At 43.0% G+C, this 15838-nt stretch overlaps 1 protein-coding gene across 2 annotated transcripts; it reads left to right on the plus strand.

Moving 5' to 3' along the window:
- The first annotated feature begins 22 nt into the window (after positions 1-22).
- LOC136191063 (phosphatidylinositol 4-phosphate 3-kinase C2 domain-containing subunit beta-like) lies at positions 23-14304 on the plus strand. Of its 2 annotated transcripts, XM_065979357.1 has the most exons (28): positions 23-540; positions 594-694; positions 758-984; positions 1035-1128; positions 1188-1379; positions 9506-9563; positions 9611-9775; positions 9835-9985; positions 10052-10151; positions 10209-10331; positions 10385-10537; positions 10584-10692; positions 10749-10840; positions 10895-10984; positions 11032-11232; positions 11341-12172; positions 12220-12389; positions 12440-12596; positions 12643-12752; positions 12807-12935; positions 12991-13066; positions 13125-13289; positions 13342-13416; positions 13464-13542; positions 13588-13691; positions 13748-13876; positions 13932-14099; positions 14153-14304. In XM_065979357.1, the coding sequence occupies exons 1-28, from the start codon at positions 76-78 to the stop codon at positions 14165-14167; spliced, it is 4530 nt and encodes a 1509-aa protein (XP_065835429.1). In that variant the 5' UTR covers positions 23-75; the 3' UTR covers positions 14168-14304. The 2 variants fall into 2 exon arrangements, with proteins under 2 accessions (XP_065835429.1, XP_065835428.1); XM_065979356.1 differs by having other exon boundaries at positions 13464-13691.
- Positions 14305-15838: the final 1534 nt, after the last annotated feature.

Genomic DNA, 15838 nt, shown 5'->3' on the forward strand with positions numbered 1-15838 from the left:
CTCGATATCCGGGGCGCCAACGCGCAACAATTGCACGAGGCTGCGGCCCTCTTTTTCTTCGTCTTTTCGCGTCGAATGGCCGACGGGACGTCGCGTCCGACGTCGCTGATCGATCGCGATCGCGACGTCGTCTCGCCGTCGACGAAATCCCGCCACTCGATCGCGAAACTCGAAACGGAGCGTCGCGCGCGCCAACCGCCGCCGATTCCTCCCAAATCGAAGCACCTCCTGCAGATGCATCGCGCCGCCGCCGAACAGTCGCGACGCTCGCTCGTCGAAGGCGAAAAACGACCCCCGGAGCGCTGCGCGACGACCACGCCTACATCCACGCTCCCATCGTTCGTTCGTCGCGCGAAATCGCTCGGCGCCGTCGCCGCGGCGGTGGCGAAACGCGAAACGGACGCCGTTCGACGTCGCGCCGTCGCCACTCGACGCTCGTGGCGCGATCCGCGCGCGAAGTCGCGATGGTCCACTCGAAAGGGGGCGGGGTCGAATCGAAGTTCGCGTCTCGTGAAGACGAAGTCGGATAGTGCGATGGAGGTAAGTTGCACGTGTGGGACTTCCGTTTTTTTGAATTTCTTTTCCGTTCGAAGACGGAAGCGGATCCGCGTGACGTCTTCTTCGGCGACGGTCTCTTCGATTTGGCCGAAGAGCGAAACGAGGAATTGGTCGCTTTTCGAAAAACCGTTACAGAGTGAGAGTCGTCGAAAAAATCAATAGGATTAATAATAATTTAATTTTTAATTTTATATTTTAGACTTAGACGATCCTATTTGCATTTTGACGAGACGACGAATCCGCGCTATTTAACCTGTCCCGTCGTTCAGTCGTCGTCGAACGCCGGCGTCGCTCACGTCGAACGTCAAATGAGCTTCGTCGCCGCGCGTGCGAGCTCGTTGCGCTCGCGCGATATGATCGACGTCGAGTTGATGAGCAAAGCGGAGGGAGACGCGGAATATCACTCGACTCAAGTCACGTGCACACGTAAAGAAATAGATTAGACTTTGAAGTTCTATTATTATTATGTTTTATAGGTCGGTCGACTGCGGCGGAGCTGATAACGATTTCGGGTTTCGATTCGACGAGCCACACTCTGAAAGTGTGCGGAAGAGCGGAATATTTGAATGAGTAATGAACAATGAAGTGAATTTATTATAATTGACCTTTTATTTCTTTTTATTTTATAGTCGAGTTCCTCTTGACAGTTCGAAGTACGTTCTCGACTGTTGGCGCTTGAGTCGGCTCGTTCGTCTCGTCGTCGTTCCCAACGATCTCATTCCTGACTACTTTTCGCGATCCGAAGAAGACGATGATGTCGACGGGAAGGAGTCAAGCTTTCGTCTCTACTACGAACAACCTCTAGCAACGGCAGTATCAAAGTAAATAAATAAATACAACTAGGTCCTAAGAATCAAAGTTTAGGCCCTCAACTTTAACTTCAGGTCCTTAGAATCAAAGTTTAGGCCCTCAACTTTATCTTCAGGTCCTTAGAATCAAAGTTTAGGCCTTCAACTTTATCTTCAGGCCCTTAGAATCAAAGTTTAGGCCCTCAACTTTATCTTCAATGCCTTAGAATCGAAGTTTATGCCCTCAACTTTATCTTCAGGGCCTTAGAATCAAAGTTTAGGCGCTCAACTTTATCTTCAGGGCCTTAGAATCAAAGTTTAGGCCCTCAACTTTATCTTCAATGCCTTAGAATCAAAGTTTAGGCCCTCAACTTTGTCTTCAGGTCCTTAGAATCAAAGTTTAGTCCCTCAACTTTATCTTCAGGCCTTTAGAATCAAAGTTTAGGCCCTCAACTTTATCTTCATGTCCTTAGAATCAAAGTTTAGGCCCTCAACTTTATCTTCAGGGCCTTAGAATCAAAGTTTAGGCCCTCAACTTTATCTTCAGGGCCTTAGAATCAGAGTTTAGGCCCTCAACTTTATCTTTAGCTCTTTAGAATCAAAGTTTAGACCCTCAACTTTATCTTCAATGCCTTAGAATCGAAGTTTATGCCCTCAACTTTATCTTCAGGGCCTTAGAATCAAAGTTTATGCCTTCAACTTTATCTTCAGGGCCTTAGAAACAGAGTTTAGGCCCTCAACTTTATCTTTAGCTCCTTAGAATCAAAGTTCAGACCCTCAAATTTATCTTCAGGGCCTTGGAATCAAAGTTTAGGCCCTCAACTTTATCTTCATGTCCTTAGAATCAAAGTTTAGGCCCTCAACTTTATCTTCAATGCCTTAGAATCGAAGTTTATGCCCTCAACTTTATCTTCAGGGCTTTAGAATCAAAGTTTATGCCTTCAACTTTATCTTCAGGGCCTTAGAAACAGAGTTTAGGCCCTCAACTTTATCTTTAGCTCCTTAGAATCAAAGTTCAGACCCTCAAATTTATCTTCAGGGCCTTGGAATCAAAGTTTAGGCCCTCAACTTTATCTTCAGGCTCTTAGAATCAAAGTTTAGGCCCTCAACTTTATCTTCAGGGCCTTAGAATCAAAGTTTAGGCCCTCAACTTTATCTTCAGGCCCTTAGAATCAAAGTTTAGGCCCTCAACATTATCTTCAGGGCCTTAGAATCAAAGTTTAGGGGCTTAACTTTATCTTCAGGGCCTTAGAATCAAAGTTTAGGCCCTCAACTTTATCTTTAGCTCCTTAGAATCAAAGTTTAGGCCCTCAACTTTATCTTCAGGTTCTTAGAATCAAAGTTTAGGCCCTCAACTTTATCTTCAGGTTCTTAGAATCAAAGTTTAGGCCCTCAACTTTATCTTCAGGCCCTTAGAATCAAAGTTTAGGCCCTCAACTTTATCTTCAGGCCCTTAGAATCAAAGTTTAGGCCCCCTCAACTTTATCTTCAGGGCCTTAGAATCAAAGTTTAGGCCCTCAACTTTATCTTCAGGCCCTTAGAATCAAAGTTTAGGCCCTCAACTTTATCTTCAGGTCCTTAGAATCAAAGTTTAGGCCCTCAACTTTATCTTTAGGTCCTTTGAATCAAAGTTTAGGTCCTCAACTTTATCTTCAGGCCCTTAGAATCAAAGTTTAGGCGCTCAACTTTACCTTCAGGGCCTTAGAATCAAAGTTTAGGCCCTCAACTTTATCTTTAGGTCCTTTGAATCAAAGTTTAGACCCTCAACTTTATCTTCAGGGCCTTAGAATCAGAGATTAGGCCCTCAACTTTATCTTCAGGCCTTTAGAATCAAAGTTTAGGCCCTCAACTTTATCTTCAGGTCCTTAGAATCAAAGTTTAGGCCCTCAACTTTATCTTGAGGCTCTTAGAATCAAAGTTTGGGCCCTCAACTTTGTCTTCAGGTCCTTAGAATCAAAGTTTAGTCCCTCAACTTTATCTTCAGGCCTTTAGAATCAAAGTTTAGGCCCTCAACTTTATCTTCATGTCCTTAGAATCAAAGTTTAGGCCCTCAACTTTATCTTCAGGGCCTTAGAATCAAAGTTTAGGCCCTCAACTTTATCTTTAGCTCTTGAGAATCAAAGTTTAGGCCCTCAACTTTATTTTCAGGCCTTTAGAATCAAAGTTTAGGCCCTCAACTTTATCTTCAGGGCCTTAGAATCAAAGTTTAGGCCCTCAACTTTATCTTTAGGTCCTTTGAATTAAAGTTTAGATTCTCAACTTTATCTTCAGGGCCTAAGAATCAGAGTTTAGGCCCTCAACTTTATCTTCAGGGCCTTAGAATCAAAGTTTAGGCCCTCAACTTTATCTTCAGGGCCTTAGAATCAAAGTTTAGGCCCTCAACTTTATCTTCAGGCCTTTAGAATCAAAGTTTAGGCCCTCAACTTTACCTTCAGGCCGTTAGAATCAAAGTTTAGGTTCTCAACTTTATCTTCAGGTCCTTAGAATCAAAGTTTAGGCCCTCAACTTTATCTTCAGGCCGTTAGAATCAAAGTTTAGGCCCTCAACTTTATCTTCAGGCCCTTAGAATCAAAGTTTAGGCCCTCAACTTTATCTTCAGGCCCTTAGAATCAAAGTTTAGGCCCTCAACTTTATCTTCAGGTCCTTAGAATCAAAGTTTAGGCCCTCAACTTTATCTTGAGGCTCTTAGAATCAAAGTTTGGGCCCTCAACTTTGTCTTCAGGTCCTTAGAATCAAAGTTTAGTCCCTCAACTTTATCTTCAGGCCTTTAGAATCAAAGTTTAGGCCCTCAACTTTATCTTCATGTCCTTAGAATCAAAGTTTAGGCCCTCAACTTTATCTTCAGGGCCTTAGAATCAAAGTTTAGGCCCTCAACTTTATCTTTAGCTCTTGAGAATCAAAGTTTAGGCCCTCAACTTTATTTTCAGGCCCTTAGAATCAAAGTTTAGGCCCTCAACTTTATCTTCAGGGCCTTAGAATCAAAGTTTAGGCCCTCAACTTTATCTTCAGGGCCTTAGAATCAAAGTTTAGGCCCTCAACTTTATCTTCAGGCCTTTAGAATCAAAGTTTAGGCCCTCAACTTTATCTTCAGGCTGTTAGAATCAAAGTTTAGGTTCTCAACTTTATCTTCAGGTCCTTAGAATCAAAGTTTAGGCCCTCAACTTTATCTTCAGGCCGTTAGAATCAAAGTTTAGGCCCTCAACTTTATCTTCAGGCCCTTAGAATCAAAGTTTAGGCCCTCAACATTATCTTCAGGTCCTTAGAATCAAAGTTTAGGCCCTCAACTTTATCTTCAGGCTCTTAGAATCAAAGTTTAGGCCCTCAACTTTATCTTCAGGTCCTTAGAATCAAAGTTTAGGCCCTCAACTTTATCTTTAGGTCCTTTGAATCAAAGTTTAGGTCCTCAACTTTATCTTCAGGCCCTTAGAATCAAAGTTTAGGCGCTCAACTTTACCTTCAGGGCCTTAGAATCAAAGTTTAGGCCCTCAACTTTATCTTTAGGTCCTTTGAATCAAAGTTTAGACCCTCAACTTTATCTTCAGGGCCTTAGAATCAGAGATTAGGCCCTCAACTTTATCTTCAGGCCTTTAGAATCAAAGTTTAGGCCCTCAACTTTATCTTCAGGTCCTTAGAATCAAAGTTTAGGCCCTCAACTTTATCTTGAGGCTCTTAGAATCAAAGTTTGGGCCCTCAACTTTGTCTTCAGGTCCTTAGAATCAAAGTTTAGTCCCTCAACTTTATCTTCAGGCCTTTAGAATCAAAGTTTAGGCCCTCAACTTTATCTTCATGTCCTTAGAATCAAAGTTTAGGCCCTCAACTTTATCTTCAGGGCCTTAGAATCAAAGTTTAGGCCCTCAACTTTATCTTTAGCTCTTGAGAATCAAAGTTTAGGCCCTCAACTTTATTTTCAGGCCTTTAGAATCAAAGTTTAGGCCCTCAACTTTATCTTCAGGCCCTTAGAATCAAAGTTTAGGCCCTCAACTTTATCTTCAGGTCCTTAGAATCAAAGTTTAGGCCCTCAACTTTATCTTCAGGCCCTTAGAATCAAAGTTTAGGCCCTCAACTTTATCTTCAGGTCCTTAGAATCAAAGTTTAGGCCCTCAACTTTATCTTGAGGCTCTTAGAATCAAAGTTATGGCCCTCAACTTTGTCTTCAGGTCCTTAGAATCAAAGTTTAGTCCCTCAACTTTATCTTCAGGCCCTTAGAATCAAAGTTTAGGCCCTCAACTTTATCTTCAGGGCCTTGGAATCAAAGTTTAGGCCCTCAACTTTATCTTTAGCTCTTGAGAATCAAAGTTTAGGCCCTCAACTTTATTTTCAGGCCCTTAGAATCAAAGTTTAGGCCCTCAACTTTATCTTCAGGGCCTTAGAATCAAAATTTAGGCCCTCAACTTTATCTTCAGGCCCTTAGAATCAAAGTTTAGGCCCTCAACTTTATCTTCAGGTCCTTAGAATCAAAGTTTAGGCCCTCAACTTTATCTTCAGGCCGTTAGAATCAAAGTTTAGGCCCTCAACTTTATCTTCAGGCCCTTAGAATCAAAGTTTATGCCCTCAACTTTATCTTCAGGTCCTTAGAATCAAAGTTCAGGCCCTCAACTTTATCTTGAGGCTCTTAGAATCAAAGTTTAGGCGCTCAACTTTGTCTTCAGGTCCTTAGAATCAAAGTTTAGTCCTTCAACTTTATCTTCAGGGCCTTAGAATCAAAGTTTAGGCCCTCAACTTTATCTTCAGGCCTTTAGAATCAAAGTTTAGGCCCTCAACTTTATCTTCAGGCCGTTAGAATCAAAGTTTAGGCCCTCAACTTTATCTTCAGGGCTTTAGAATCAAAGTTTAGGCCCTCAACTTTATCTTCAGGCCGTTAGAATCAAAGTTTAGGCCCTCAACTTTATCTTCAGGCCCTTAGAATCAAAGTTTAGGCCCTCAACTTTATCTTCAGGTCCTTAGAATCAAAGTTTAGGCCCTCAACTTTATCTTCAGGCCCTTAGAATCAAAGTTTAGGCCCTCAACTTTATCTTCAGGTCCTTAGAATCAAAGTTTAGGCCCTCAACTTTATCTTGAGGCTCTTAGAATCAAAGTTATGGCCCTCAACTTTGTCTTCAGGTCCTTAGAATCAAAGTTTAGTCCCTCAACTTTATCTTCAGGCCTTTAGAATCAAAGTTTAGGCCCTCAACTTTATCTTCATGTCCTTAGAATCAAAGTTTAGGCCCTCAACTTTATCTTCAGGGCCTTGGAATCAAAGTTTAGGCCCTCAACTTTATCTTTAGCTCTTGAGAATCAAAGTTTAGGCCCTCAACTTTATTTTCAGGCCCTTAGAATCAAAGTTTAGGCCCTCAACTTTATCTTCAGGGCCTTGGAATCAAAGTTTAGGCCCTCAACTTTATCTTTAGGTCCTTTGAATTAAAGTTTAGATTCTCAACTTTATCTTCAGGGCCTTAGAATCAGAGTTTAGGCCCTCAACTTTATCTTCAGGGCCTTAGGATCGAAGTTTATGCCCTCAACTTTGTCTTCAGGGCCTTAGAATCAAAGTTTAGGCGCTCAACTTTATCTTCAGGCTCTTAGAATCAAAGTTTAGGCCCTCAACTTTATCTTCAGGGCCTTAGAATCAAAGTTTAGGCCCTCAACTTTATCTTCAGGGCCTTAGAATCAAAGTTTAGGCCCTGAACTTTATCTTCAGGCCCTTAGAATCAAAGTTTAGGCCCTCAACTTTATCTTCAGGTCCTTAGAATCAAAGTTTAGGCCCTCAACTTTATCTTCAGGCCGTTAGAATCAAAGTTTAGGCCCCCTCAACTTTATCTTCAGGCCCTTAGAATCAAAGTTTAGGCCCTCAACTTTATCTTCAGGTCCTTAGAATCAAAGTTCAGGCCCTCAACTTTATCTTGAGGCTCTTAGAATCAAAGTTTAGGCGCTCAACTTTGTCTTCAGGTCCTTAGAATCAAAGTTTAGTCCTTCAACTTTATCTTCAGGGCCTTAGAATCAAAGTTTAGGCCCTCAACTTTATCTTGAGGCCTTTAGAATCAAAGTTTAGGCCCTCAACTTTATCTTCAGGCCGTTAGAATCAAAGTTTAGGCCCTCAACTTTATCTTCAGGGCCTTAGAATCAAAGTTTAGGCCCTCAACTTTATCTTCAGGCCGTTAGAATCAAAGTTTAGGCCCTCAACTTTATCTTCAGGCCCTTAGATTCAAAGTTTAGGCCCTCAACTTTATCTTCAGGTCCTTAGAATCAAAGTTTAGGCCCTGAACTTTATCTTCAGGCCCTTAGAATCAAAGTTTAGGCCCTCAACTTTATCTTCAGGTCCTTAGAATCAAAGTTTAGGCCCTCAACTTTATCTTGAGGCTCTTAGAATCAAAGTTTGGGCCCTCAACTTTGTCTTCAGGTCCTTAGAATCAAAGTTTAGTCCCTCAACTTTATCTTCAGGCCTTTAGAATCAAAGTTTAGGCCCTCAACTTTATCTTCATGTCCTTAGAATCAAAGTTTAGGCCCTCAACTTTATCTTCAGGGCCTTAGAATCAAAGTTTAGGCCCTCAACTTTATCTTCAGGGCCTTAGAATCAGAGTTTAGGCCCTCAACTTTATCTTCAGGTCCTTAGAATCAAAGTTCAGGCCCTCAACTTTATCTTGAGGCTCTTAGAATCAAAGTTTAGGCGCTCAACTTTGTCTTCAGGTCCTTAGAATCAAAGTTTAGTCCTTCAACTTTATCTTCAGGGCCTTAGAATCAAAGTTTAGGCCCTCAACTTTATCTTCAGGGCCTTAGAATCAAAGTTTAGGCCCTCAACTTTATCTTCAGGGCCTTAGAATCAAAGTTTAGGCCCTCAACTTTATCTTCAGGCCTTTAGAATCAAAGTTTAGGCCCTCAACTTTATCTTCAGGCCGTTAGAATCAAAGTTTAGGCCCTCAACTTTATCTTCAGGTCCTTAGAATCAAAGTTTAGGCCCTCAACTTTATCTTTAGCTCCTTGGAATCAAAGTTCAGGCCCTCAACTTTATCTTGAGGCTCTTAGAATCAAAGTTTAGGCCCTCAACTTTGTCTTCAGGTCCTTAGAATCAAAGTTTAGTCCCTCAAACTTTATCTTCAGGCCTTTAGAATCAAAGTTTAGGCCCTCAACTTTATCTTCAGGTCCTTAGAATCAAAGTTTAGGCCCTCAACTTTATCTTCAGGCCCTTAGAATCAAAGTTTAGGCCCTCAACTTTATCTTCAGCTCTTTAGAATCAAAGTTTAGACCCTCAACTTTATCTTCAGGCTCTTAGAATCAAAGTTTAGGCCCTCAACTTTATCTTCAGGTCCTTAGAATCAAAGTTTAGGCCCTCAACTTTATCTTCAGGTCCTTAGAATCAAAGTTTAGGCGCTCAACTTTATCTTCAGGGCCTTAGAATCAAAGTTTAGGCGCTCAACTTTACCTTCAGGGCCTTAGAACCAAAGTTTAGGCGCTCAACTTTATCTTCAGGCTCTTAGAATCAAAGTTTAGGCCCTCAACTTTATCTTCAGGCCCTTAGAATCAAAGTTTAGGCCCTCAACTTTATCTTCAGGCTCTTAGAATCAAAGTTTAGGCCCTCAACTTTATCTTTCGCTCCTTAGAATCAAAGTTTAGGCCCTCAACTTTATCTTCAGGCCCTTAGAATCAAAGTTTAGGCTCTCAACTTTATCTTCAGGCCTTTATAATCAAAGTTTAAGCCCTCAACTTTATCTTCAGGTTCTTAGAATCAAAGTTTAGTCCCTCAACTTTATCTTCAGGCCTTTAGAATCAAAGTTTAAGCCCTCAACTTTATCTTCAGGCCCTTAGAATGAAAGTTTAGGCCCTCAACTTTATCTTCAGGCTCTTAGAATCAAAGTTTAGGCCCTCAACTTTATCTTCAGGTCCTTAGAATCAAAGTTTAGGCCCTCAACTTTATCTTCAGGGCCTTAGAATCAGAGTTTAGGCCCTCAACTTTATCTTTAGCTCCTTAGAATCAAAGTTTAGACCCTCAACTTTATCTTAAGGGCCTTAGAATCAAAGTTTAGGCCCTCAACTTTATCTTCAGGTCCTTAGAATCAAAGTTTAGGTCCTCTACTTCATCTGTAGGCTCTTAGAATCAAAGTTTAGGCCCTCAACTTTATCTTCAGGGCCTTAGAATCAAAGTTTAGGCTCTCAATTACGACTTTTAGTCTTTTGTTTTTTTTCTCTAGACGAGGTCTTTCGGTTCTCATGGAGGCGTTTCAGCGAGAGTGCAAGAAATTGCACGAGGTATTTATTGTTTTGTCTTTATGTGAGTTGTCTTTTTTTCCCCTTAGAGTGGTTTGGCGAGTCGCGGGCAAGTGAATCAGGTCGTTCAGTCGGTCAAGGCGCTCTGCTCCGTCTTGGCGTGCGTCGAACCGTCGTGCGTTACCGACGCCGTTTCCTATCTCCGAAAGCTCGCCGGTCTGCGCAAGAACGCGAGCACAAGTTCAGTACAAGAAGTAGGAGAGAGAATACATATATTTATTGATACATAACCTATGGTGTTTTCTCTCTCAAGGACGATGCTAGCGTTGAAGAGAACTCAGCCTCCGTCTCGAGCAAGATTCACCTGGCTCTCATCAAACTAACGTCGGCTGTTCACACGTTTATCAATATCTATTGCAGCTCTTTTGACACCGACTTCAGTCTCTCAGACGGCGTGGACAAATGTATTTACCTCCGGCTTTAATCAATTAATTTTTTATAATTATAAAACTTAATTGTTTATTTTTTAGCTGTTGCTCGGCATCGTTTGAGGACGTCGCTTACTGAAGTGAAGGAGAAATTTCGGTTTAAGATTTGCTCGGCTTGTCGCATACCTTACCAGTGTAAAAGGTCTCTCGTGTGTGCTGAGGATTTCTTTGGCTGCGTGTTTATCTTCTCTCTCTTTAGCTATGATTACTTTCAGATTGAAAGTGGGTTGTATTACGGCGATGAGCTTATCGTTCCCCTTCAGACGACGTGGCATCAGAAGCTGTCCATGGGATTCCACGATCGTCTTTCGTGGGAAGAATGGTGAGCAAACGAAAATAAATTAATTCGTTCTACTTGATGATATCTTTTCTTAGGAATCATTTTGATATTCCAGTGTCGAGACTGCCTCGCGAGACTCGACTCTGTCTGACGCTTTACGGCTACAAGGGCGTTCAAGGCGACGATCTATCGACCGGCTCTAAGGAGCCAATTGGATGGGTTGGACAATGCTTATTTAATTTCAGAAGGTAATAAGTGTGAGACGAGCGAACGATTGAATACGTGGGCTTTTAGTATCTTGGTAAGTGGGCCACAGTTGCTTGGACTTTGGCCCAATGAAAAGGCGAATCCAGTTGGTACGAACGCGTCAAATCTTCTCGCTCCCAAAGCGATCATTCTTCACGTAAGCAATACTGCATGGGCTCCTCACTTCAGCTTAAATTATTGGCTGTGTTCTAGGTTGAATTTGAATCCTTTGGGGACTCCATTATATATTTCCCTAGCGAGGAAACGCCGCCCCCAGAATCGTCAACGTTGCAAGCGCGCCGAAGGCAAATCAACAACGTCAAAACGTTTTCCTAATTAAAATTATTCCTTTTCCCTAGACGCTCAATGGAGAGTAGCGCCGCCAGTCGAACGGACTTATCCAATAAACACTCGCTTAAAATGATCGTAACGAAAGATCTCTATTCAAGGTAAATTTTAATACGTATGCCTGAGCCCCTCTTATCCATCCATGCAGCGTCACGACGGTGGAGAAGTTTCTTCTCTGGTCGAACCGTCACTCGTGCGCGTCGTTCCTCCACGCCTACCCGCGCAGTCTTCCCGTGCTCCTCACCGCCGTCCCAGCGTGGTCCTACCCAGAATGCGACGAAGTGCACAAACTCGCACGCGCCTGGGATCTCGTCGATCCCGCCAACGCCCTCGAACTTCTCCACTTTCGGTAAGCGACAGCAGAAAACACCAACACAATGATCCAATTAATTAATCTAATTAAAATTTTAATTGAATTAATTAATTTTTTAATTGAATTAATTTGTGTCTTTCTTAGGCATGTAGATAGCGTTACGCGTGCCACTGCTGTCACGTGGCTATCCAAGCTCTCCGACGAAGATCTCTCCGACTATCTACCCCAACTCGTCCAAGCGTTCAAATACGAAAGCTATCACGACTCGCCGCTCGTTCGTCTTCTCGTCGAACGCGCCCTGACGAGCGGTCGCGTCGCCCATCACCTCTTCTGGCAACTCAAACAGAATCTCGCCGACGAACGATTCAGTCGGCGTTTCGCGATGACGTGGGCGGCGCTTCTCGGCACGTGCGGCACGGCGAAACGCGAGCACTTTCTCTATCAGGAACACGTCGTCGAGTTGCTAAGCGACGTCGCGGCGACCGTCAAAGCGGCGTCCGGATCCGCGCGACAATCGGTTCTAATTCGCGAACTTCGTAAGATCAGCGACGAGCTGACGGAGCCGTTCAGTTTGCCGTTGAATCCGGCACTCGAAGTCGATCGCATCGATATTGATCGATGCGGGTATTTTAATTCGAATGCCGTTCCCTTGCGACTCGTTTTTAAGAATTCTGATCCTGTTGGTGATGACGTTGAGGCGATTTTCAAAGTGGGCGACGATTTGCGTCAGGACGCGCTCGTTATTCAGATGCTTCGCATTATGGATAAGCTCTGGTTGAGAGACGGCGTCGATTTGCGTATTGTGACGTTCGATTGCGTGCCCACGGCGGAGAATATGGGGATGGTGGAGATGGTCACCGAAGCGGAGACGCTGGGGAAGATACAGACTCAAGTCGGCGTGACGGGATCGTTTCGAGATCGACCTCTTGCTGATTGGTTACTTAGGCATAATTCGAGCGAGGCTTCCTATCAAAAGGTTAGTGGATAATTTGTATTGAGACCAATGATGAGTCTTTTCTTTAGGCTGTTGAGAATTTTACTTTGTCCTGTGCCGGCTATTGCGTTGCGACCTACGTGCTTGGCATATGTGATCGGCATAACGATAATATCATGGTGCGGAAAACTGGGCATATGTTTCACATTGACTTTGGTAAGATACTCGGAAATGCTCAGATGTTTGGAGCCATCAAAAGGTACCTGATTAATTAATTAATATTTTCTTTTTGATTTTTCTCTCTCTAAGGGATCGCGCTCCTTTTGTTTTGACTCCCGATATGGCTTACGTCATCAACGGCGGCGACAAGCCGAGCAGTAAGTTTCAGCACTTCGTCGACGTCGCGTGTCAGGCGTTCAACGTCATTCGACGTCACTCGGGCCTCTTCATCAATTTGTTTGGCCTCGTAAGAAAGAAATTGGCATTGAGGATATTTTTAATTTTTTTGTTAGATGCTTTCATCTGGAATGCCTCAGCTCGCGTCTGTGAACGACATTCGTCATATTCGCGACGCTCTTCTGCCCAAGGTATCAGACGCAGAAGCGACGTCAACGTTCACACGGTTCCTATACTACATATGTGGAATCTTTTTCTCTTATATGCGGTTTTCTCTTAGTCTTATTGGTGAGAGTCTCGGTTCGCTGGCGACGCAGTTGAATTTCTTCATTCACAATCTCGCTCAAATGCGCTTTACCGGGGCGAGTCGTTCGACAGGCCTCTTTGCGTTCATACCGCAAATTTACTCGTAATAAGTCGCACGTCCATCTGTTCTGCGTCTATGTGTTCCTTTTCTTCCTAAGGTGCGAAGTAGAAGGCGAGATTAAACTCGTCGAAGTGACCGGTTTTGAAAAGCGTACAGACCCCGTCAAATATTACGTAACACTCAAAATCTGATATCTTTTTTCACTCGTACTAAATTTTGATTTTCTCTCAGGTCTACGTTGTTTCCGTGACGAGAGTGGACGGCACGACGTCGGTCATCTATCGTCGCTATAGCGAATTCCACGAGTTTCACGCGAAGCTAACCGAAGCGTTTCCCAGTCAAAAGTTTCCGTCGTTTCCTGGGAAAATATACGTGGGTCGATCGCACATAAGACAGGTAAAGAAAAGGCAGTAATACGACGAACGTTTTCAAACGTTTTTTGATGCAGGTTTCAGAGAAGAGACGGGCTGAACTGAATGACTATTTGCGCGGTGTTCTTTCCATGGACACCGAAGTTTCCAAGGTAACCAATTGCACTAATTTATTTTTAATAAATAGTCGTTTGAATAGTCCGACTACGTTTATTCGTTTTTGCACTGCCTCTTGCGAGACGAGAAGGACAGAAGACGAGAAAGATCGCCTAGTCAAGGTAAGGGCAATAGTCTATTATTATTGAGTCTGATTTTTTCTGCAGCTGTCATAAGCAATAAACACGTTGGTGGCGAGGTAAAGCTCTCCATTTCTTACAATCAACGCAAGGCATCTCTTGTCATAATGGTCGTTCATTGCCGCAATCTGGTGAGCTCTAATGATAAATATTTATATGATGCCTCTTCCTTTATGCCTTCTTTTAGTGTCCTCGTGATTCGAATGGGCTTGCTGATCCCTACGTGAAGCTCTATCTTTTACCGGACGCCAACAAGTCGACGAAAAGGAAAACGAAAATAGTCAAGAAGTCCTTGAATCCGACATATAATGAATCCGTAAGCGCCCCAAGTCAAGAAACGTTTGCCCTCGATTCTTCTCCTTTGAATTTAGTTTCAATATGCTATTGCTTTTAATGAAATACGTCGCCGAACGCTTCAGTGCACCGTGTGGGATCATGATCTGTTTTCCGGCAACGATTTTATGGGCTGCGCTCTGATAGCTCTTGAACAGCTGGATTTGAGCCAAGAGCACGAAGCATGGCACAAATTGGAAGAAATGGTAATTCAGTTGATTGAGGGTACTATTGAAACTGGAAATGGTTTTCTTTCCAGAATAACGCCGATTGATGAAACGACTCAAGATATGATATATTTATTTTTCATTTTTTAACCAAAACGCTTCTGCATTTTTGACTTTTTTAAGGTTCGTTGGTGAAGCCTATGCAATTTTATTTTTGCTATTGAAATCATTGCGTTGGTAAGTATTTGGGTGAAGCAAATAGGGAATTTTTCGCTCGTCCTTGCAACATTCAGTCTGGTGATCTCACGAGAGACAACTACATTACTTAATTGTGGGGAATCCCAAATTCATAACTCGTCAACACCCTGAATTGAGTAGCAATGACGACGAACGTTTTGAAAAGACGCACTTGTGCGTCGGTGGCCGTAATATTTTCTCATGCTATTGCGGCTGTTTTTCAAATTGCAATAGCTTTTGAAATTTACGCTCACGATCGCCGTGCTAACTCAGACTCACAAGAGACTCCGAGTCCGAGGCCGAGTTCAGGCCATGTCTCATCAATAGCTGCGATTGGTAGCATTGTTCACGTCATCACCCTTTCCGTTTTTCACCTGTGGAACGAAATTTTGGCGGTGCAATTATATTACAACTTGAGCCGTTTTGCCAAATGGGCGATTACAGCTGTTCTTGCTCTCATCACTTTGGGATCATCACTCAGCTTCAATATTGTTGTCATAGTTACCGTAGGCTTTGAATTCAGTAGCACAACGGCCTCCTTAGCTTTGTTTAGTTTGATTTTCGGAAACATTGCCGTAATATTCAAGATTATTCACGGTTATTATTATTCTTTTTAGACTCTTGAGTTGGTCGATGTTAGCAAGGATTTTTTGTTAGGTTTGTAACTTGTTAGTCACAAGCGAGAGGAGACCTAAATTTAAAAATACGTGTTGCTTTCATGAAGTGTCTGCAGACTGCCTGCAACGACTTCTCACTCCTAATACATCCGGGCCTACAGCGCCATGTTGTTTCGAGTTCTCCAGCTCGGGCACGGGCTTCTCCACGGCGTTGCCTAGCAAGCAGCACTGCAAATAGGCGTGCGCGATATCAAATACGATCACGAAGCGTATTCAAGAGCGACAACGCCGCTAAATTAACGACTATTAGGCATGAAAGCGAGAAGGTAGAGGCCGAAACGAAATGTTGGCTTGTCACGCAGTGATATTATTTCTGAACGGTTAAGCGTCTGTTGAAGCGCTTTTTCAAGATAGCATTTATGAGTGAGAGTGCGATACTGCGAAAATTCGAGTAAGCATTTGTTTTAAATTTTCAGCTATGTTGTTTCAAGATGATCGAGGCTATACGTGTATTATTTTCAGACGGACTTCTTCCTACACGTTGATTTGAAGGGAAGGGCGTGGTGAAACCGGTGTAATCGCCAACTGATAGCATGTCAGGAGTGGTGACCTAAAATGAGACCTCGATTCCTTCGTTTCTTTCTGAATCCCACGACAATTTGACGTTCATTTTGCGGGTTTAACTCATGCAAACGAACTACTAAGGCTTCATGCAAAAGGACGTCTGTTGTTCTTGGGGATAAAATCCGTACTTTGGCACTTTCGTCTTATTGCTTTTCTGCCTTCACTTTTACGATAGACTTTCCGTTGATCTACTGGACTCTTTCACTAATAAGTCTTCTTTCTTGGCATGGCCACACCCTATGGCCTTGGACACGCGCCAATTAACCTCCTTCCACGTAGGTACACACGCAACTGAAGTTA

Source organism: Oscarella lobularis, chromosome 9, assembly GCF_947507565.1.
Source record: "Oscarella lobularis chromosome 9, ooOscLobu1.1, whole genome shotgun sequence".
Classification (NCBI taxonomy): domain Eukaryota; kingdom Metazoa; phylum Porifera; class Homoscleromorpha; order Homosclerophorida; family Oscarellidae; genus Oscarella; species Oscarella lobularis.

Excerpts from the sequence above, each read along its gene's own strand:
- LOC136191063 (XM_065979356.1), top strand. The coding sequence starts at position 76 with ATGGCCGACGGGACGTCGCGTCCGACGTCGCTGATCGATCGCGATCGC. Across the intron at positions 695-757 it reads TTTCGAAAAACCGTTACAGA|ACTTAGACGATCCTATTTGC; the intron begins GTGAGAGTCGTC and ends TTTATATTTTAG. Across the intron at positions 13,290-13,341 it reads GTCGATCGCACATAAGACAG|GTTTCAGAGAAGAGACGGGC; the intron begins GTAAAGAAAAGG and ends TTTTTGATGCAG.